The sequence below is a fragment of the Protomyctophum bolini genome (assembly GCF_963924005.1).
Source record: "Protomyctophum bolini genome assembly, chromosome: 18".
Lineage (NCBI taxonomy): Eukaryota > Metazoa > Chordata > Actinopteri > Myctophiformes > Myctophidae > Protomyctophum > Protomyctophum bolini.
In genome coordinates, this window is record NC_137879.1 from 28,348,799 (window position 1) to 28,371,924 (window position 23,126).

General features: G+C 46.1%; 1 protein-coding gene across 8 annotated transcripts in view; it reads right to left on the bottom strand.

Moving 5' to 3' along the window:
- The window catches only part of LOC308333283 (protein sidekick-2-like), a 454,209-nt gene that overhangs the window by 5,130 nt on the left and 425,953 nt on the right, over nt 1-23,126 (bottom strand). For 4 of the 8 annotated variants that reach the window (XM_080789577.1, XM_080789573.1, XM_080789575.1 and 1 more), the window contains exons 42-44: nt 22,672-22,812; nt 18,973-19,111; nt 11,928-12,057 (exon numbers count right to left, since the gene is read on the bottom strand). In XM_080789577.1, coding sequence (XP_080645703.1) covers nt 11,928-12,057; nt 18,973-19,111; nt 22,672-22,812 — 410 coding nt within the window. Of the gene's footprint in view, nt 1-11,927; nt 12,058-18,972; nt 19,133-22,671; nt 22,813-23,126 lie in introns of all 8 variants that reach the window. The other 4 variants (XM_080789576.1, XM_080789572.1, XM_080789574.1 and 1 more) reach the window with 1 other exon arrangement.

Below are 23,126 nucleotides of genomic sequence, written 5' to 3' on the forward strand. Positions count from 1 at the left end.
AATGTAAGGTAAAAAAAAAAAAAAAGTAACAAAGATGTTTGAGAACCACTGCTGTGCACTAGCTGTTTCAGTTTGACAGTGTCATGAGTCGCCACCAACAGCGCAAGTCGTGGTGGAGTGGCGGCTATGGCTTCCACGGACTACAACACAACACAGCTGTACTGTGTTGTGGTCGGTGTGTACTGTGTTGTGGTCTGTGTGTACTGTGCCACAGTATGAAATGCAATTTCAGTCGGAGCGCCGATGGCTGAGTGGTTAAGGCGTGTGTATCACATGTAGGCTCTGATGCCTGCCAGCGAGGCTCGGGTTTGATTTCCCGGAGCCCGGCGGTCCTTTGCTGCATGTCACTCCCTGTCCCCGTCCCTGTCCCTGTCCCCGTCTCTCTCTCTCTCTCTCTCTCTCTCTTTTTGGACTATCAATAAATGCATCTGGCGTAAGCTTATAGATCTGCTATTTTGTTTTTTACTCAAATCTTTGCTTCTGGGGGTCCCTGACACCAGATATTTTGAGATGGGGGTCGGCGGCCAAATAATATATATATAATTTGGGGATCCTTGACAGTAAAAGGTTTGAGCACTACAGCAACACACGTCTTTCATAAAACACTTATAGGCTGAGGCTGATTCTACTAAATGCCTTCTAAGTCCTGAGCTCTGAAAGGCTTAAGGCATGCTTTTAGACGGACCACAACAAAACTGATGCACCGAGAAATGACAAAGATTCCGTGGCGCATTCTTTGAGCGACTGACCCTCCACCTCGCTGCAGGCAGGGATCAAGCTCCTTTTGTGGACGTGTAAGGCCACATTCCAGCTGTCATAGGACAGGACAACTCCATCATACATCGGGGTGCTCAGTGACGGATGGCCGTGGGTCACCTATAAGTGCCGTGAAGCGCATGATTAATGACAAGGCCACCAAGGAACTCTGACCGCGCAAGAATCCTCCGACGAGGCAGGTTTTCGTGAAACGCAGCACCAGTATTATTACGTGAAACTTTTGTGTTTTCTTTCCAGGGCCATGCAGGGTTGGCTTTCAGGAGACGCTGGTGGCGATGTGGAGGAATACAAGAACGCTCGCCCCAAAACACCACCTGGCATTCCGCAATGTAGACCTTGCAAAACAATGGCTGAACCTGTAACCTCATTCCTAAACGCATGAGCGATGCCTTAACCTAACAATATTCCTAAACGTAACCTCGGTAAAACGAATACAAGAATACAAGAACCGCCGGGGGACGAGCGGTCCGCGGAAAAATAAATGGGGTTGAGTGCGTTTTGTGGCGAGCGATCCGTTTACCACACGGAGGCGTTTTGATGCCTCACTCTGCTAATATCATGTTCCATTATTTCACATGGGACTGGCAACGCATAATATAGGCCCTATACTGACATTCTCCAGAGCACACCCCCCCCCTCTCTCTCAATTCTACAGCACATGTGTCACACATATGGCTACAGGGTCAGATTTCACTCCTCCCTCGGCACATGCGCCTCTCCTGTCCCCTACGACTCCCCCCCCCCCCTTTATGAGGCTTTCTCTTCATATTCCATATTATACAGTATACAGTATGTCAGAACAGATTAAAAAAGCTGTGAAAAAGGAATAGCCTACTATACAGATAGGTCACGCTTGTCTGATTCCTTGACATTCCTTGTACGCAGTTACAGACTCATAAGGGTCCATTAGGTTCCAAATTATCATTTAGCTGGGGACCCCCTGGAACTTCCTCAAGGGCCCCTGAGGGTCCCCGGAACCCACTTTGGGAACCACTGCTTTATATTATGTATTGTTTTATGTGTGCGTGTGGGCAGTTGGTTTGGATATCATAGGCCCATTGTGAGGCCTTTGAGAGCCCAACGGCGCTGAAAGGCATTCCAGTCATGCCAGTGCATTTAGCAACACAACAGGACGACACAACAAGGCCCTCTTCTCCCTGGCCTGCATGGTGAGATAACGCTCACGCATACATGCAGCCACGCCACGCTGTTGGCTAGAGAGTATGAACAGTGAGCGCACCCGGGGATGAGACAGCAGTCCAGCTGAGTTCGTGTGTATGTGTGTGTGTGTGTGTGTGTGTGTGTGTGTGTGTGTGTGTGTGTGTGTGTGTGTGTGTGTGTGTGTTTGTGTTTGTGTTTGTGTTTGTTTGTGTGTGTGTGTGTGTGTGTTTGTTTTGTGTGAGGAGCAAACGTCCCCACAAGTATAGCACAATTTCAGAAAGACAAGAGAAAATGGTTGTTTTATCACTATAAAAGACGTTTAGAGATATAGGCTTATAGGCTGCTATTAGAAATAAACCTTCAGTTTGGTGTTAGTAGTATAGTATTAGTAGTTAGAAGTTCAGGGATTAGAGATAGAGTTAAATTGCGGTGTGTGTGTGTGTGTGTGTGTGTGTGTGTGTGTGTGTGTGTGTGTGTGTGTGTGTGTGTGTGTGTGTGTGTGTGTGTGTGTGTGTGTGTGTGTGTGCGTGTGCGTGTGTTACTGGCAGAAAAGCTTGTGTATTCGGAACAGAAGTGTTGACACAGCGTACTGCGTTCCACTCCCGACCGGACCGGACCGGCTTGGCCCGGCCTTGAAGTGTGGGAAACAGATGTTACTGCTATTCAAAATATTATTCCCCCCCCAAAAGAACGACCATGCATCCACCTCTCCATTCTCTCCACCCCCATTTGCTTTGCTCTCTCGTTCCCCCTTGGCCCACTGCCGATCCTTGTCCAAAATGTGTCGCATCGCGACACGTTGTGAGCATGTAGATCGGCTATGTTCGACACACAGCCAAGTATAAATCTGGGATTTTAATGCCATCACGGCCGGCCCAAATACATTTTAGTCGAATAAATCAACTGTAGGTTTAGTCGACTAAAACTAAAAGGGTGACTGAAATATGACAAAAACGAAACTGAATTATATTGAAAAAAGAATAGGACTATAAAACTACATAAAAATCTGCTGTCAAAATCAACACTGGTAAGTGAGTAAGTAGTTTTGAGAGCCAAGGGTTCCCGAGTCATGTGGCCCACAGTTCAGGAGCCAACATGTCTCCTGTTTCTGTAACATGAGGCAGCTTGATGACAAGCACACCCCCTGGTCATGACCCTGGTTTGTCACAGGGACTTACCCCCGCATTACCAAGCCTTGATGCTGAGAGCCAAGCAGGGAGGCACTGGGTACCTGCCAGGGATTGAACCCCCGACCTCCCAGTCTCAGGGCAGTTCCACTTCAATTTACCCCCCAGCCCCCCAAACCACCTCAACCCCCACTCCACCCCTCCACCCCGCCCGACGCACACTCGCGGCCCGACGCTTGTCAATGGATAGCTGTCGCACTCCTGCACAACACAAAACAGTGCCCTGATGCTTTGCCAGTGTGTGTGTGTGTGTGTGTGTGTGTGTGTGTGTGTAAGTGAGTTTTGCTGTATTACATATTCAGTCCACGTATAAATTCAATACATATTTGAAACATAATCATCCTTGTCTAGCAGTCGTTACATTCATCCATGCACGGCGACAAATTCAATGTGCTTAGCTTTTGAGACAGATGAAGCGTGCACAATACAATCCAAAGTATATAATTGTATTATGTTTATTATGCTTATATCATACAAAGCATTAAAGCCAGTGGCTTGTTTCAATTGCGGTCCTTTCACATGTAGCCTATATACGCAATCTCTTTAGTTAAATGTACTTACTGTACTTTATCAGATGAAGCTCTATAATTCAGTATTATGGAAATGTGTCTCGCTTCAACAAACTGAGACAGCGGCACTTTTTAATTAAACAATGAAGACAATAATATGTATATTTCGAAAATACATTGTCACGGGGACATTGCATAAACTTTACTACACCTGCTTCCAATTAATTATCTATCAGCCGGCTTGGAAGTGGCGGTCAAGTGTTAAATTGTATGTTCTATTTATTGATATCCTTAGCTGAAATGCATTGCTGAAGTATATACTACTAATGGTTTTAAATGTATTTATTGTATTTATGGTGAGTTAATTGAATTGCCAATTACTGTGATGTGATTTGGTATGTCTCACTCCTATAAAAGGGAGCCTGCAGGTGATGTGTGTTAGACCTTAGTTAGACCTTGGTGGACACACAGCCTAAGTGAGAGCTGCCAGGCCCTTTGGAAAGTAAGGATATGGCCTGTTACAGCTTCTCATTGTTTTAGGTGTTGTTCAGTAGTGTTCAAGTATGTTCATTGTTCAAGTAGTTGTTCAAGTATGTTTATGTTTGTTATTTTGGCCAAATCTTGTTTTTCGTCTTTGTCTTTGCCGAGGCTGCTCTGTACTATGGAAAGGTGGATAAACTGGAAAGGTGAATAAAAACCCTAAAGGGGCATTCTTGGACTCTTCTGTCTTTTTGGAGCCTTGGCCGGTCGGCCAACTTCACATACATGTTCAAAGATGTGCGCAAATCTTCCCAGATTTTTCAAAAACGGCAGATCTACAAGCTTGTGACGCACTATGAAATTGTATATCTGCTATTTTTGAATAGACAAAGTATAAAATAATGGTTAAAGTGTTTAAAATTAATTGACACAGTTCCCAGTTTAAATGGGTTGACTAACGAGCACAAACCAGGGACGCAGGGCAGACATTCTAACCACAAGGCCACTGAGCTGTGTATGAACGCTGGACTAGCTGGGGAGAAAAGCGTGAAAATACGCCGCTGAGTCAGCATCACAGCTTGCCACATATTACAGGCTAATTACTATAGAGCCATGGTGTCGTGGGAGAGACTACATTAATGCAAGAAAAGTACTGGTGCATCCCAGTCTCAAGGGAACCCCTGCCACACACACACACACACACACACTCACACACACACACACACGCACATGCAGACGGTGGTGTCACACGCCCAAAATTGCTCATAGATCGGCTACTTTCTCGGTCCGCCATGCCGTCGCAAATGAGGCATTGACCAAGCGTTTCTTTGCGTCATTAGGACGTTAAAAGACAAATTACCCCGCGATCACGAGAAAAGCGAGCCAGGGGATTAAGAAATGGAACCTCATTATTGGTCAAACATCCAGTTTTTGCTGATACATCGAGATGTTCTCGGCAAACACATTCTGCACTGCAGCGATAATGTTGCCCGGTCTCATCTAGGATTGCGATCCTTTAGGATTTTAATGATTCAGATTATTTAATTCCCTCGTAACGATCATATTCTAAATCAATTTATTAAAAAAATAAGATAAACCCAATTTCAATCATACATCATGCATACATGGTTATAGTATTTTCAAAGTTAGGTTCAGTGACCCTCTGGGTTACTTGAGGGGATTTCAAAAGGTCAGGTAACTCTGAGAGTGTACACATTTGGTTCCATTTGTACTCTCTCAGAGTCATGGTGAGATCACTGAAATTAATAAGTTTGAGAACCACTGGTATTGTAACCGTAGAGCAGACAGTAAGTCCACATACCAGCTGTGACCGTGTAATGGAACCCGGTTCCAGAAACGGTTCCAGATGTGATGGAACCGATTCCTGGTTCCTCAATGTTGGATTTGGTCCCTGTGGTTCCCGGATCTCAAACCTATAGTCTCGTCTTTAATGTCACCAATGATGTCGTGGGGAAATAATAATATAAACTGACAGAGAACAGTTGTGTGTGGAATTGCACAGTTGGGGGTGGAATTAAGAAGAGCATGCTAAGGGGGGGGGGGGGTTTGCTAAATTATAAGTCTAAAGCACTTGACCTAGTTGTCCGAGATAAAGTGTTCAGCATCGCACCAAAGAATTGAGCTAGCACGGAAAACAGCAGAGCGGAGCGCCGGTGTGTAGACGTGTGGAAAACTGGCGTTGTATGCGTATCGCTGATAGTACAGATAGTACAGTTATGTTTTTAAATGGAGTACAAGTTTCTGTTGCAACAAGGAGGAGAAGGAGGCAAAGGGGGGGGGGGGGGTGGCTTCCCTTGTGTTTCAGTTATGGATTATATGATCGTCAGAGAAAGGGAGGGGGCAAAGGGGGAGGGGGTATTATCTTTCTGCCATTGCTATAGTGGACACAGCAGGGGGCCCCACGAGGACAAAGAGAGAAGGGGGGGGGGGGGGCAGAAAATATAGGGAGTCTTTAGGCACAAAAACAACCTGGACAGGACAGAATTTGTGGTGTGTGTGTGTGTGTGTGTGTGTGTGTGTGTGTGTGTGTGTGTGTGTGTGTGTGAGAGAGAGAGAGGGAGGAGGGATGAAAAATAGACAGATGAGAATGAGGAGTGAGAGTGGTGTGCCTGTGTGTGTGTGTGTGTGTGTGTGTGTGTGTGTGTGTGTGTGTGTGTGTGTGAGAGCAGAGCAAGACGCCTGCAGTGTCTGGGTAAATCCCAGCATACATCATGCTCATCACAGACACAGGGATAGGCCGATAGGCCACCAGGCCAGCCTGGCAGCATCCAATCCTCTCAACATCAGCCATGCTGAGCGAGGTGCTTTCCTTCAGCATGACACCATCAATCAAACGGATGGGAGTTTTCCACCTGCCGCCAGCCTGATGCAGACTTTATACTTTATAATATACCGCTGTACGGTGCAGTATACATTAAAGGAGTTTTTTTTTTTTTACCTAGGCCCTATTTTTTTGGACCAGTGGTTCCTTGATTATGGGGTTCCGTGGACCCTTATGCTGCGTTCAAATTGGCAGATACAAAGATGCACAGCATGTCTGTATCTAAAGTTGAAATCAGTTCAACTCTGTTGTATAGCTTTTGTAGCAGCGACAAACATTGGACGCATCCGATGATTTAGATTACTTGGACATGACATGAAGGCTGAGTGTAAATAGGACTGGTCCATTCCATCACCTCCGCGCGCATCACAAGCAGCAGAGGCAATCGTGCACTTTTATTTTAGCCAAATACAGGCTCATTTTCATCAGTCACAGAGGTCACAGTTTTTATATATTTTATCATCCCTTTATAGCTCTGTTAACTGATGGGTTGTATCTTAAGGCCAGTCCACACCAATGCAACTCCTTGCAACTACCATTTGGGGATATGGTTGCAAGGAGTTGCATAACTTGCATTGGTGTGGACTGGGTGTACTGTACAGTATAAGGGTTTGGTCTAACATCAGGTTGATTGGGTGGGCCATGCGGTGTTAATGTAGGCTGTACTGTACAGTATAACATCAGGTTGATTGGGTGGGCCATGCAGTGTTAATGTACGGTTTGGTCTAACATCAGGTTGATTGGGTGGGCCATGCGGTGTTAATGTAGGCTGTACTGTACAGTATAACATCAGGTTGATTGGGTGGGCCATGCAGTGTTAATGTACGGTTTGGTCTAACATCAGGTTGATTGGGTGGGCCATGCGGTGTTAATGTAGCCAACAACAGCAGCTGTTAACCTACTATACTGTAAATGTGGGTGCTCGGGTGGTATAGCTGCCCGCTACTGCGAATCTGGACTTCTGTTGCTTCTCGTCCTGATCCACACATCCCCTCTGTCAGCGTAAAGTAAACATGACCGTCTAAATGAGATCGGTATACTATAAATAGTAGCTGTGATACTAGCTGTGAAAAACCTGACATAATGACGTAATATAGTTCAATGGCACTTTCAGATGATCTCTCTCTCTCTCCCTCTCTCTCTCTCTCTCCCTCTCTCCCTCTCTCTCTCTCTCTCTCTCTCTCTCTGTGTGAGAGCGGGCCAGTCAAAACAAAGCCAGCCCCGTTGTCGTTAGAGACAATCCACAACATTACAGAGACATCTCTCTCTCTGTTGAGACTCTGCCAAAATGAACTATACAGTAGCCAGCAATGCAGGGAGATGACGACAGATAGAGAAGATAATAATGAGAGAGGGAGATAGTGTGTGTGTGTGTGTGTGTGTGTGTGTGTGTGTGTGTGTGTGTGTGTGTGTGTGTGTGTGTGTAGAGAGAGAGAGAGAGAGAGAGAGAGAGAGAGAGAACAGATACAGTATATTCACTTCTCTCTCCCACGGAATACCTTTCAGCACATCAGGCCAATGATCTACGGTCACATTTTTCTCAGTGACTCAGTCAGAGATGAGATCATCCACAATGTGCATGATTGGTTTCATCCTTCTTTTGGGGGACTGACGTGGAAGGCTGTGTGCCGTGTGTGTGTGTGTGTGTGTGTGTGTGTGTGTGTGTGTGAGTACTGACGTGGAAGGCTGTGTGCCGTGCGAGAAAAGAAAAGAAGAAAGAAAGGAAAAACAAGCGTGGAAGCTGTCAACTTGTCTTATACCTTCACGCATCGGTGTGGTAACACTGGTGGCAAAGAGGATGGCCTCTTCACTACTGCTTGAACCCCAGCGTCCATATTCTAGGGGGAACATTAGCCAAAAATAGCAGATCTGCAAGTGTGACGCATTGTGAACTTGTAGATCGGCTATCTTTTGGTCAAGAGATTTGGTGCAGGCGCGAAAAAGTGGTACAGTTGTTTGTAACTCGAGTCCGGTTCTCTAAAGCCCAAACCACACCAAAGGGTCACCATGCAACTCCTTGGGTCCAAACGGTTGCAAGGAGTTAACGCTAAAACCGTCTTGACCCTTTGGTGTGGTTAGGGCTTAAGACCGCAGGGGTTAAAAATACAGCACCAGATAAGGGACAAGTTCAGGTACAAACTAGTTCATATTAAGACAATGTATAAAAAGGTAGGTGGCTAGCGCACATCCAGTTCCTGTCTGGTGCTGGACTAAGGTACATACAGTGAAGAGAGGAGAGTCCGCACACAGGTTTGCTCCAAGGTGTTTGCTTTTTATTTTATTTATGGTGTATTGAATAAAAAGCAAACACCTTGGAGCAAACCTGTGTGCGGACTCTCCATATTAAGACAATAGCCGTTTCTATCCTACTAATAAACACGCAAATTCTCTGTTTGTCTGTCCGTCCATCTGCTCGTGTTTATTCCCGAACTCATGAAGCCTGCTTTGACCTTTAAGACTAATAAATAAAGTCAGTTTGTCCATAAACTTAGTTACTGCACTTTGACCTTGTTGTAATGTCTACAGAATACTGTGCCTTCCCGTAGCCCCCCCCCCCCCCCCCCATCCCACCCTACCTTCTCTCCAGTGTCTTATTTATGACAGAACGCACAACATCACACCGATAGACCCATCCGTTCAATAAAACTTCAAAGGGCATTCCTGGAGTCCTTTCCGAGGCACCGCAGGGTGTTGACCGACGCAGTGGCCTGTCAGGGTGGACTCGGGAGGCAGCAGCCGTACATCCCCCTCGGGACGGGGAACACCAAAACAGGCAGGGCTCTTTGTCCAGGAGGACCATCAAAGCCACCGAGACCGAGACGTGGTGGTGGCAGGTGGTTGTCATCTCTGGGTCTGAGGAGGAGGCCCCTATGCGCCACGGTTCATTATTTGACAGCGCACAAGTGCTAGCGCTTGATACATCGTCTGCGCGATGACACGGCAAAATGGCTCCTTTCAAGGGAGTTTGGAGGGAGCTTAGAGTCGTCCCAATAACCACAGGCGGACGGAGAGAGATTCCTCCGGCTGCAGGAATTCACACTCTGAGACGTATTTAGCAGAGAGAGGGAGAGATAATTCGGCAGACGGGCCGGAATGAAGAATTCCGAAGATGAAAGCAAACATTGATGGAGGCCTTAAACTGGGTGGGGGGGGGGGGGCATGGGGGGGGCTTCACCCTCCCTCCTTCCCTCTCCCATGTCTTTCATCTGACTGGGATCAAAACCAGACAACATACAGACCTCCTCAGACCACAGAGAACCAGCAAGGAGGGGGGCGACGTAAACAGAAACAGCCAACAAACACAAGTACGAGGGGAAGGAAATGACTTTGATAAAAGAAAGACATTAGACTTGGAGGAGGCACGCACGCACGCACACGCACACGCACTCGCACACACACACACACACACAAACACACACACACATAAACATGCGCAGACACACACACACACACACACACACACACACACACACACACACACACACACACACACACACACACACACACACACACACACACACACACACACACACACACACACACACACACACACACACACACACACACGGGGGTGGTAGAAGATCAGATGATCAGAGAGAGAGACAGACAGAGACAGAGAGAGAGAGAGAGAGAATAGAGGTTGATGAGGCTTAAACACACTCATTGATTACACCCAGCAGGGCCAACAGAATGGTCTGATTCAGCAGATGCCAGCACAGCAGCCTGCATGGGCACTGCCAGCAAAAACAAAAAGCATTCTGTCAAAAGGGCAAACAAATTGGAAATAGCCGATCCCATTCAACTATTTGCGCGTTAGTTTACAACAAGACATAAAAAGTTTAAATATGGAGATACAAGGTTTATGCCCGACAGCATTATTTTTTATTATACTGGCTTGGTGCCATAGACACTAACAGAATATCGATTTATATTTGATCAACGCTTCCATGCTGTGTTGTCGAGCCGACCTGGCATAAATGAATGTTAATGCTTTCATTAACCGTGACCAATGAAATCCTTTAAAAATCAATCAAATCGTTTTGTTGTGTGACTTTTGGGTCACAGTTCTTTATTGAGCAGCCGTGTAATAATGAGAGAATAAAGGAGAAATGAACCCCTCCAGGGTGATAGAGACACCTCTGCTTTGCGTCGGGCTAAATCACCCTGTCTGTCTTTATTTCTCAGTAGTGACCGAGGGTTCCTCATTGATATTCCCTTGCTGACTTTGAAAGTTCCCCCCGAAAGGCAACTCCGCCACTGGACCCCAGTATGAGGAGCAAAAAGAAGAACAAACTATACAAGTGCAGAGTGCATCTCGACCCTTTGCTCTCTTACATAAGAGCGGCGTCTGAGTGCAGTGGCCCGGATCAGAGGTGAATGTACACCAAGCGACATTCTCCCGGGGTCAGTGCCCCCGCCGCGCCCCGGGCCTTTCAGAGGCGCTACGCCTCCCCCGCGCAGTCTTGCGGACGGACGGACGGACAGACGGACGGACGCGAGGCCATTAATCTTTAATCCCCCTGTATGGAGTCTATGGGTTCTATATCTGAGCCTGAGCGAGAGACTGTGGGCCATTTGCGTTTGACGAATGAGTCATGACACACCACAATGTGGACAGAGACGAGTGGTCTGCGAGTGGCTGCGCTTTCTCAAGCCGAGTTGAATTCCAGTAGAATTCAACCCATGATGACTGTGTGTGCACCAGGGACATACATGACCATGATGACTGTGTGTGCACCACTGCACCAGGGACATACATGACCATGATGACTGTGTGTGCACCACTGCACCAGGGACATACATGACCATGATGACTGTGTGTGCACCAGGGACATACATGACCATGATGACTGTGTGTGCACCAGGGACATACATGACCATGATGACTGTGTGTGCACCAGGGACATACATGACCATGATGACTGTGTGCACCAGGGACATACATGACCATGATGACTGTGTGTGCACCAGGGACATACATGACCATGATGACTGTGTGCACCAGGGACATACGTGACCATGATGACTGTGTGTGCACCATGCAGGGACATATGTGACGTGACACATTCCGGTCGCTGTCGCGTGGAAACCTCTCAAAGCACGGGGGAAATAACCCATGTTCCAATGGTCCTAATGTAGTTATCATTTAGTCACAAAGCTCTTGTTAATACTTTTCATTGGTCCAATATTTATCAAACCCACAGACACACTTTACCACTTTCACTTCTTGGAGATCGGCTATTTTTTCTATTTTTGTGTGACAGTGAGTGTAGTATAACCAAATATGGCAGTAACAAAATTAACATACAATGTAGAAATACAAGGTTTCTGCCCCACAGCGACCATATAATAACAAATGACGGGACACTTAGATCTTCTGGAAAAAGAAAAAAAACCCACATTATAATAATAAGTGTTTTGTTTTATTTTAAATATCAAAACGGGGCGCGTGCTTCTGGCGTGGTACTGTACCTGCGAGTCCGAGATCTCGGAGGGCTTCTCAGTCAGGCTGCTGCTCTCGGCGGGGATCAGGTCGTTGTACTTGGTGCTGACGTCCTCGTCTGAGTAGTGGAGGCTGCCGGGACTGGGCCTGGGAGGAGACCTGGGGGGGGGAGGGCAGACTGTCACAAACTGGGACTGGGCCTGGGAGGAGACCTGGGGGGGGGAGGGCAGACTGTCACAAACTGGGACTGGGCCTGGGAGGAGACCTGGGGGGGAGGGCAGACTGTCACAAACTGGGACTGGGCCTGGGAGGAGACCTGGGGGGGGGGAGGGCAGACTGTCACAAACTGGGACTGGGCCTGGGAGGAGACCTGGGGGGGAGGGCAGACTGTCACAAACTGGGACTGGACCTGGGAGGAGACCTGGGGGGGGGGAGGGCAGACTGTCACAAACTGCTCGCTTGACTGATTGAAACCTATATTTCAGGGAAACCCATTGAGACCTGAAGGGTCTCTTTTCCAATGGCACTGTGCGTGTACAAACGGACATTTACATAGACAATGAATGTAACATAAATAAGTAAGAGTTAAAGACATTCACTTTGAAAGAATATATATTCAAAGATTTGCGCCACATTTTCTGCTCCGAGCCACTGTGCTACTGAGGCACCTTCAACATAACCTTATCTTGAGAGCTTGATTCATGTCAGACGTTCCTGATATCCAGACTTTCTAGATGGTGTTTGCGGCCCAGGCCGTGGCTTTTTAGAGATTTTATGGAGATATCAGGTTTCTCCCCGACGGCAAACGGTTATCAAGGCTAAGTCCTTGCGGTGGATGGCCAGCGTTGGAATCCGACACTGAGGCACTTAGTTGAACATCACCTTCGGCCTTTTCTCCTCGACTCAATGTCACTATTAAACTAAAGCAGAACCAATCATCTGGCCATGTAATCTGTAGTGCTTTGATTTTGTGCCAATTACTCTGATTTCTGTCAGACAGACTCTACACTGCATGATTGTCTTTGAGTATTAAGTATGTCTAGTGTAGTGTACGTGAGTCTGCATGCGTTTGTGTGTATATGTGCGTGCATGCGTGGGTGCGTGCGTGCATATGTGAGCGCGTGTGAAAACAGGGGGGGGGGGCAATTAGAAAGGAAGAAACATTTTCAGATTCATTTCACAATATATACATATTCACATTACACATATATACATTTCACTTCATAATGGAGTCACGAGCGCAGTCTACACCTCACTAGTATTCACTATGAAGACTTCACTTCAAAATGGAGCCACCAGCGCTGTGTGCTTTGACGTTCCACACCCTCTGAATCACAGGGAATTATTCATCTCAGGAGAGAGTGACTGGCTGTAGGCGACCCATTCATGGGTGTCCCGTGATGCTCATCAAGTCGTCTTATATTGTGCTCAAATCAAATCAAATCAAAATCAAGTCTTCACACGGACGCACGTCATTACTGTAGCTACTTGTGAGGACATTTTAGGACAGCGATTCTATGAATGACATTTATTTCAGTTGTGTTTTTGACCATTAAGCTTAAAATATCAGCTCACAACACGCCACAGCGAGACACGTTGTGAGCTTCTGCTGTTTCTGGTAACTTGCGTTGCGTATTGTGTTATCTTTCTTCCAGAGAAGTAGTTCGGTTCGGTACATTTATTCTGTATGCGGTTTTGGCTGCTGTGTGTTGTAGATAGAACCTGAACTGGCCCCGCCCCACCAGGGAAATCATGGATAGAGACTCAATTTAGTGATGTCCACTGGGTTCTATTTAAACACATTACAGATAATTCACTTAACCTGAGTGGTGAGACTGAGAAGAGGTTTACAGTCGAGAATTAATGTGCAATATAGTTGAATCATTTTATAATTGTCTTAGGGATTTAGCATTACTCTCAGCGAGTCCACCAGCCTGAGCACATAATGTACAGTGTCTGTCTGTCTGTCTGTCTGATTTGTACTCGGGTTAAAGCATACAGGAGTACTTCACTGTACTTGCTTTTAATGTAGTTGAGTGAAAGAGAAACACAACTTGAGTGAAGTGCAGAATCAGATAAACTCAATTAAATGTACAGTTATTGTCCACTGTACAGTATTATCACGTATAGAACTGACCCATATCTCTGCTTCTTGTTTGACATCTGTTAAGAGTCTGGCTGTTATTAAATATTATGCTCTGTCAAATATATTCCATGCAGCGTCTGCTGAATCAGCCGGCCAGCTTAATAGTACGGCTATGAAGAATCGACTTTTAGACACTTTCCATTTAAAACACTATCTTTCAAAGCACCGACTCCACGGAACAAAACCTTTTAAAAATTCTCTTTAGGATAAAGCTTCACATAATGTAAACTTTAAAGCTGCTTAACTTGCTAAAATATTCTCCCGTCATATTCTGTGCATGCTCTGTATATTGCAGATAAGAGTCGTGTGGAAACGAATGTGGGAAGCGTTGCACCTCAAATATAGTTTGAAAAAGGGACTCTACATTAAATCTGTTTTCCAAAAATAGCAGATCTAAAAGCTCACAATGCATTGCAAATGTTCCACCCAAAATAGGGATGCCGGTGCTTGTAAACTGTAGTCATTTTCAACCTGTCCCATAATGGAAACGGAAGTTTTCCTCGTGACATATACTATATCTCAGGGGGAAAGATTGACATATTTTTGCGTACCATAATATGACATAAATGTAACGTGTTATAAAGTAACTTTTATGGGTGCCGTGGATGAAAATGTTATTTACAGGAGTGCCCTGAGCAATTTCTTTTTTTAAAGTGACCCCCGGGTGACCCACTCTCACATTGCATACTTCAGTTATAGCAGTGAGTGAGACAACAGGCTGAAAAACACAATGTCTTAGTGAACGCGCAGCAACTGGCAGGGCCCTCAATAAGCCATGTTTTGCACAATGTGGCCCTCGCCCTGAAATGAGTTTGACAGACCCAGCGTTCTCTCTGTGAGACTTTAAAACCAGTGTTTAAAAAACATAATCTGCACTCCAGTTCCATCGCGGACTCTCTCTCTCTCTCTCTGTGTTCACAAAGGACATATAAGCACGAGGCTAGAAAACGGCGTGGAAAGCCCTGCTATAAAGAAATGGCTACAAAGAAACACGGGGGCCCTTAAAGCTGCCATAATCCCCTGCATCAGCCCTCAATGTAACTTCCATAAAACCTTCATCAGGGAAGCTGGATCTTGGATCTTCTGTGTAATACTGTGTTAAAGTTCACGCAACAACAGAGAAGCCTGCGGATTGCCAGGGTCTTACGTAAATCTGTTGGAACACATAATCAGTATATGTTCCAAAGGGTTTAAGAGAACAAGGAGTGAGTCATAAAAAAATACTTTGTTAAAACCGCTACCTACGCAAAATGACAGTATTTCAAATGCCCCCTTTTTTTACACGCTACACGTGTCAAAATTGTCTGTACTTTTACTGATTACCAGACTGCCTCTCTAGCCACGAAGCCACCCATAGCATGTACGTTTATGTGTGTGTGTGTGTGTGTGTGTGTGTGTGTGTGTGTGTGTGTGTGTGTGTGTGTGCGTGCGTGCGTGCGTGCGTGCGTGCGTGCGCGCGTGCGCACTGTGCAACAACATGCCTGCATGGTGGCCAAATCCTGAGTGGGATTACAGTCCTGTGCATGTGGTGGTGATTTGGCCAGGCCGGCACCATATCTGGTGGAGCCAGACAGACAGTTCATTGTGTAGACCGGCTGGTTGCATAGACATGTTCACACTCAGCACCCGGAGGATTACAGGTAATGACATCACAGCATTGGACAGATATGCTTTTATTTAGCTAGGAAATCATTTTATAACTTTTTTTTACCAGATTTCTTTTCATGTTTGAATTGGTTTGATTTGTCTGAACCTGTACTGGAGGAAGAGCAGATGGTTGGGTCTTCAGGTTAAGCCGTGAATAACTGTTGGAAATCCCCCACACAGACAGATTGCTGGCCGATAATTTATGCAGTCTGAGAGTGCAGTGCACACATGTAACCAAATGTATCGGACTGAAATTGTCATTGAGGATTTTACGGTGCACTCATCAAGCATTACAGTAGGCTATACAAACGCACGCACGTGTGCACGCACGCACACATGCGTGCTATAGTTGTTGACATACACACACAGAGACTCACTGAGAGTAATAGTAGACCCCCAAGACGATGATACAATGATTATATTGCACATTAATGGTTATCCATTGTAAACCTCTCGGTCTCACCACTCAGGTTAAGTGAATTAGCTGTAATTAAGCTGGTTAAAAAGAACCCAGTGGACATCATTGGATTGAGTCTCTCTCTATTCATGACTTCCCTGGTGGGGCAGATCTAAACCACTGGTTCCCAAACACTGGGTCGGGACCCATTTGTGGGTCACAGACAACATTTTATGTGTCCCTTTATTTTTGGTTTCCTACATTCTGTTTTCAATTAATATTGCAATTTAAATAAAAAATTTAAAACATTCCCAGAAAAAGCAAAACAAACAAATAAAATAAAACAGAATCCTGAATTAAAAACAATTGCATGAAAAAATACATGACAAATCCGTCTGTAGGCCTATGATAAAGGTCTATTTATATTGATAAGCGACTCAGCGTTCACCCAAACACATCTCTCTGTTTTTACTTACCACCGAAACGGTGGTCACCCTATCACCTAAACCTGGAGTATGAACAGGCCTGGAAAACATAGGAAAAAAGCACCTGCCAGTGCTATCAGAGCCCACAGTGCTATCAGAGCCCACACCTGCAAATGTATCAACACAACTCCAATGGATTCCATGATCCTGATGCTGTAATGCAGGAGGATTTGAACCCAAGAGAGAGAGAGAGAGAGAGAGAGGATCTGGATTAAAAGCATCTGCTAAATGCCTAAATTGTAAATTGTGAACAGAGTATTTAATACAGGATGATTTTAACCCAGGGGGGAGAGAGAGAGAGAGAGAGAGAGAGAGAGAGTGTAGATACAACATTCATCTGTAATCGTAGGGCTCAGGTGTCTGAGCTGCGACTTCAAAGAGCGCTGAATATGAAAGTACATCTGTGCATTCTTTTACCCCCTGGCCTGAACCGCACACGTGCACGCACGCACATGCACGCACACACTTTTACCCCCACTCCGAGACGTAACATTATGCAGCCTGGAATCTCTCCCCCCCCCCCCCCCCCACCCTTAATCCTATCGCCAAGGTCACACATACACACACTACAGGCGCACACACACAGGCGTGCACCAAAGTCTTGCGTATGAGCACATGCGTCTATGTGAATGCATGTTTTGTGACACACACACACACACACACACACACACACACACACACACACACACACTCTTATTCCTGTGGGCATAGCATCAGAGGCCACCTGCCTTCGTCCAAATGTTATCAGCCAATCTGTGGATATATGATGCATTGTGCATATTACGCTGTAATGCTAGGCTGATGACAAGACCCTTTTCAACGCTAATGCCCCTTGCATTCATACTTCATTGTGCGACGGTGTCTCACACTTTAGCGTAGTTTATTAGCAGATTGTTGTATGAAATAGAGAAACAACACAGGAAAACAAGTTAGTGTACAAGAAAAGGGAGAAGCCAATAACCAATAACGCATCATAGACGCATTGTGAGCTTGTAAATCTGCTCATATCAGAGCACAACACCCGAGCACAACCAAGCGAGGCATGACCAAAGCCTTTCCGGGGGTCCCCAGCCAAAAACGCTGAGAACCCCTGGCCTAAAGAACTGTTTTAAACAGTGGGTCGAGTCCCATCTGACATTTTCATCAATTAAACGAATTCCGCCATAGTTTTTCAAATATATATATATAGAAGTAGTGAAAATAGAAGATCTACGAGCTCATACATAATGCGCTGTGAAGCGACGTGTTGTGAGCTTGAAGATCTGCCATCTATCTTGGGTCCCAGACAAACCAAATTCTCTTTTGGGTTAGGGTTAGGTTAGGTGAGCTAAAAGGTTTGGGAACTGGCCTATTGCTTGGAATACAGACACTCATTATGAGCCGCTTTTACAGTGGAAAACAGCCAGCTTTAACGAGGCTGTCCCGAGTTGTCACGAGGAGCGCAAATGTTTCCACAGAGAGAGCACAGAGGACGTTTTAGGTTGTTTTTTATTTCCTTCTTCCATCCGCTAAGCTCAATTACCTTTCCAGATTGTCGTTTGATTAGCGTTTCAAACGATGCTTGTCCTCTGTAAACATATCAAACTCTTTTTTATAGCGGTTTCGTTTGACGTGTGTGTGTGTGTGTGTGTGTGCGCGTGTGTCTATGACTCAGTGCACTAATGGAAAAAAAAGAACTAGAAATTGTAAATCGTTACTTCTTCCACAGCTGAAACATTTTTCAACATGGAAATGATTATGACAATTATGCTAAATATAATTTGATCGCAGAGCCAAAATGAGTTTTCTCAGGCAGGTGGCCGGCTTCTATACCTTAAGGATAGGATGAGAATTTCAGTCAAGCATGAGACTCGGAGTAGAACCGCTGGTCCTTGACGTGGAGAGGAGCCAGTTTCGGTGCATGGTTTGAGCGTCTAGTACGAATGCTTCCCTAGGGAGGTGCTTTCTGCACGTCCCAGAGACCATAGACCAGTTAGACCACCGTAGACAAAGATGGCAGAGGAAACCATGCAAGGCACCAACCTGCTCATCAGGAGCAGTTAGGGGAATGGACCAGATGGGGGATTACATCTCCACACTTGCCTCTGGGTCACCCAGGGGGAAGTTGCTAATGTTGCTCTGGAAAGGGAAGACTGGAAATCTCCGTTGAACCATTACCCTTGTCACTCGATTCTGGATAAGCGGTTGAAGATGCATGGGTAATTGCGATGTATCTAAAATAATTGTCACACAACAACTTGTGTGAGTGTGTGACGGTGCATTTGTGTGTGTGTGTGTGTGTGTGTGTGTGTGTGTGTGTGTGTGTGTGTGTGTGTGTGTGTGTGTGTGTGTGTGTGCGTGTGTGTGTGTGTGTGTGTGTGTGTGTGTGTGTGTGTGTGTGTGTGAGAGAGACCACCGACCTGGTGTAGACGCCGTTCTTGCGGCAGAAGGAGTTCTTGACGGACAGCCGTCGGTTGTTGAGCTCCAGCGCAGGGAAGCGCCCCTCGTCCAGGCTGACCATGTCACCGTGCGTCAGCGCGTTGCAGTTACTGTTGTTACCTGGACACACATACAGACACACTGAGTGAACACAACACAGTCAGTTACTGTTGTTACCTGGACACACATACAGACACACTGAGTGAACACAACACAGTCAGTTACTGTTGTTACCTGGACACACATACAGACACACTGAGTGAACACAACACAGTCAGTTACTCGCTCTACTTCCGCATATTTTATTTGGGCACCATGATTTGGTGGGCAAAATGTGGAAGTGCTCAATGTCAAACCCCAGCTGTACGGGGCTAAATGCAGGGGCCCGCCTGCAGCTCCAGCTCTGACCACTACGTCTCGCGGCTTCAACGTTGGGCCAGCCTTTCTGGGGCCTTTCTGGGGGCTTGGTACACAACACAGTCACACAACAGGGCCACACCACCTGACTGAGGGAGTGAGTGAGTGAGTGCATGAAAGAATGAACTAGTGAGTGAGACAGTGAATTGAACAAGTGTGAATTAATACAGCGAATGAGCGAGCTAGTGAGTGAGTGAGAGTGAATTAATAGTTGAATGAATGCATATAAGTGTGTGAATGAGCACATGAATGAACTGAGTGAGTGAGTGAGTGAGTGAATGTGAAGAGAGGAGAGTCCGCACACAGGTTTGCTCCAAGGTGTTTGCTTTTTATTTAATACACCATAAATAAGACGTTTCGGCCGTGAACGGCCTTCATCAGGTGAGTGAGTGAGTGAATGAACACATGAATGAATGTGCGAGCTAGTGAGTGAGTAAATACATTAATGAACAGAGTGAGTATGTGCGTGTGTGCGTGCGTGTGTGAACAAATTGGTGCAGAAACATTTACGGATGAACATTTGCGCCGTAGATGCGCAGATGAAACGAATGCACGCATGCATGCGTCCCAATGGAAGGTCGCGGTAAACACCTCAATTACAAAACAAGCGACTCATTGGAATGAATAGGTCTTTATACTGCGGACAGTTACTATGCATGTACAATCTCCTCATTACCGGGGCCAATATCCTGGTCATTAACGAGCTCTGTGTCTGTGTGTGAGAACACAAACTCCCACAATGCATCGCACTTGAATGAACCTCTGCATGTCCCACACAAAGGGTCCGTTATCTCAACCCAGAGAGAGAGAGAGAGGCTGCTGATTCACATTGGCGATGTTCGTCTGCATGTTGGCGAAGGCCATTCTCTCTCTGCACGTTGAGTGAAAAGTGAAAACTATTGAAAGGTCAAGCACTGAAGCTGTAAAGATAGCACATGACCTATAGCCTTTACGACCATGCAGTCTTCATTTGTTGATCTGGCATCCTATAATTTCAATATATATGTCTGTGTATATATATATATATATATTTACACATACATACTAGACGCTCTGGATTAAGAGCGTCTGCTAAATTGCTAAATGCCTGAATTGTAAATGGAGCCTCATTTCTACTTTGTTTCGTGCCGATGGTTGCTTTCGTCGCATTTCGGAACTTGCCGGTGGAGAGTAAGATTTAAATTCAGCATAACAGCACCCTGAACCTGCCTGACAGTGCTGCCCCTCCCCCCCCCCCCCCTCCCACCACCACCGACCACCATATAGAGTTGGATTAGAACAATTTACTGCTTTAGAAGGGCTCTAGAAGAGCTATTTGAGGTTAAGTGGTGGTTACGCAAATGGAGAGAGAGAGAGAGAGAGAGAGAGAGAGAGAGAGAGAGAGAGAGAATATGGAGAAAAGCACACATACATACGAACATGATAGGCACTGAATGACAGGGAAGAAAAGCAGGGAAAGATAGAGAAACAGAGTGAAAGAGTGGAAAGAACACGCACACGCACACACACACACACACACACACACACACACACACACACACACACACACACACACACACACACACGCAGAAAGCAGTGGGTCGCTCCAGTGCTTTCTCTTGGCAGTGCGGCCCTGCATGGTGGGAGGCTGTGAGACCGTCTTTGTGTTGGAAAGAGAAGGACTCTCTTGTATTTATTCCCCCTCCTCCTCCTCCATCAGTCAGAGAGATGGGCATGGGGGACCCCCTCCCATGCCCTCCGCTTCCCAGCCCCCAGGCAGGCAGGCAGAGAGATGGGCATGGGGAACCCACAGGGTCTCCCCCCCATGCCCTCCGCTGCCCAGCCCCCAGGCAGGCAGGCAGGCAGGCAGGCAGAGAGATGGGCATGGGGGACCCACAGGGTCTCCCCCCCATGCCCTCCGCTGCCCAGCCCCCAGGCAGGCAGGCCGGCAGACAGCCCTGGCAGCTATAGCGCCCGTGTAGCAGTAGAAGTGCTGAGCCAGGGGAAATGGTCCCGCTGATGTCAGTGCTGAACGTAATGAGCAAGTATAGATCCTCATCAGTCTTTCTCTATGTCTCTCAGGAAAAATAAATAAAAATTCTCAAAAGTAGCAGATGTACAAGCATGCGGTACAAATGCATAAAGTGATTGATAAAATGCTTGTGACGCTATGTTAACTACATACTACTAGCTGGGGACCCCCTGGAACCCCCTTCGGGACTACCCCGGACCCCAAGGGTTAATTTGACTCTGAGAGTGTACAAATGGAACCAAAAGGACCCGTGTCTTACAGGTCCATTTGGTTCCATTTTACACTTTCAGAGTTACAGAGTCAGACATATAGTTACAACATACAGTAGGTCTATATGTTGCAATATCACGTTTGCCATGCCATGCTTACCTGTAGCTGGCATAGCAACAAGTAGTCACAGTTTAAAAAAACTAATGGTGTTTGATTATTGCTTATAAGAGATACAAACAGATGTTCTAGTTTTCAGACACACTCAGTTTTAATGTTCCTGGTGTGACTTCACTAGAACATGTTGCAGTGATAATACAGAGCAGACAGAACAGCTGCTCATTTGCCTAAAACCACTGATTCTAAACCAGTGTTTTCCAAACAGTTGGTTGGGACCCATGTTTTGGGGTCGTGAGCCAATATCCCTTATTGCACATATACCTCATTTTTGAAATAATTCTTCCTACTTCCAGGCCTCTTCCGACTTCCTTCACTGATGATACTAATGAAGGCTCTGTTCCATTGTGGTCAAACAGAGTTGGGGTGCTGCTATTTGGCATGTTGGCTCACATGGAAACACTTCAGTGTAACTCAGCTGAGCAGTGTCCTCTAAAGGCCGATTCATATAGTCCAGTTGTCGGTGAAGAAGAAGAGGTGACCACCGAAAACTACAATATGACGTTATGCCGCAGTGGTCACTGCTCGTTTTGGTGGTCACGTCTTCACCGAAAACTGGACTATGAAAGGCCATAACAGCGCGTGAACCCACCTGAGAAGCAGTGACCTCTAACCCATTAAGACCTGGCTGATATAGTCTTCTAAATCATGACCGTTTTCTTAAAATCCTATGTTTCTATGTCAGTGGACCCACAGAATTATTAAGCAATAAGCCACGAGAGGTCTCAGGTTACCGGGTATTTTACAATGGCAGGGAGGTGTAGCTATTTTTCAACAGCTAGCATTCAACAGATAATGGTTAAAGTGGTTAAAAGCTGCAAGGTGACACAGATGACTAAATGGCCTTAATTAACGTGATTGAACCCACCTGAGTCCGACTTCTTGGCGTACTTCTTGCTCTGCCCTCTGATGATGAGGATGAAGACCAGCAACAGGATGAAGATGAGGCCCACCAGGGCCACCACCACCAGGAACCACCACTCCTCATAGAACGGCGCCACCTTCTGAGCTGGAGGGAGATGGCGTGGTTAGATCAGTGGACCCACACCTAAAATCTTTCTCGTAAATTAACAGGTCTACTGCAGGTAACCCGCGTTCCCCGCTATTTAATCCAATATTCTACGCTGCCTGGATTTATTTTATTACCTTTGGAGCATACGCCAAAATATTTGCAGCTTTCAACCACGAAAATAGTCTGATCGTTTGTTGTTGATGAGCAAAACCAGCCGCCATGACAATGCGAGACGAGAACAGCCTGCACAGCATGTTGTAGTCCAAACAAACAGCCCGTTCACTTGCATTGAGCTCATTTTCCCAGAAGCC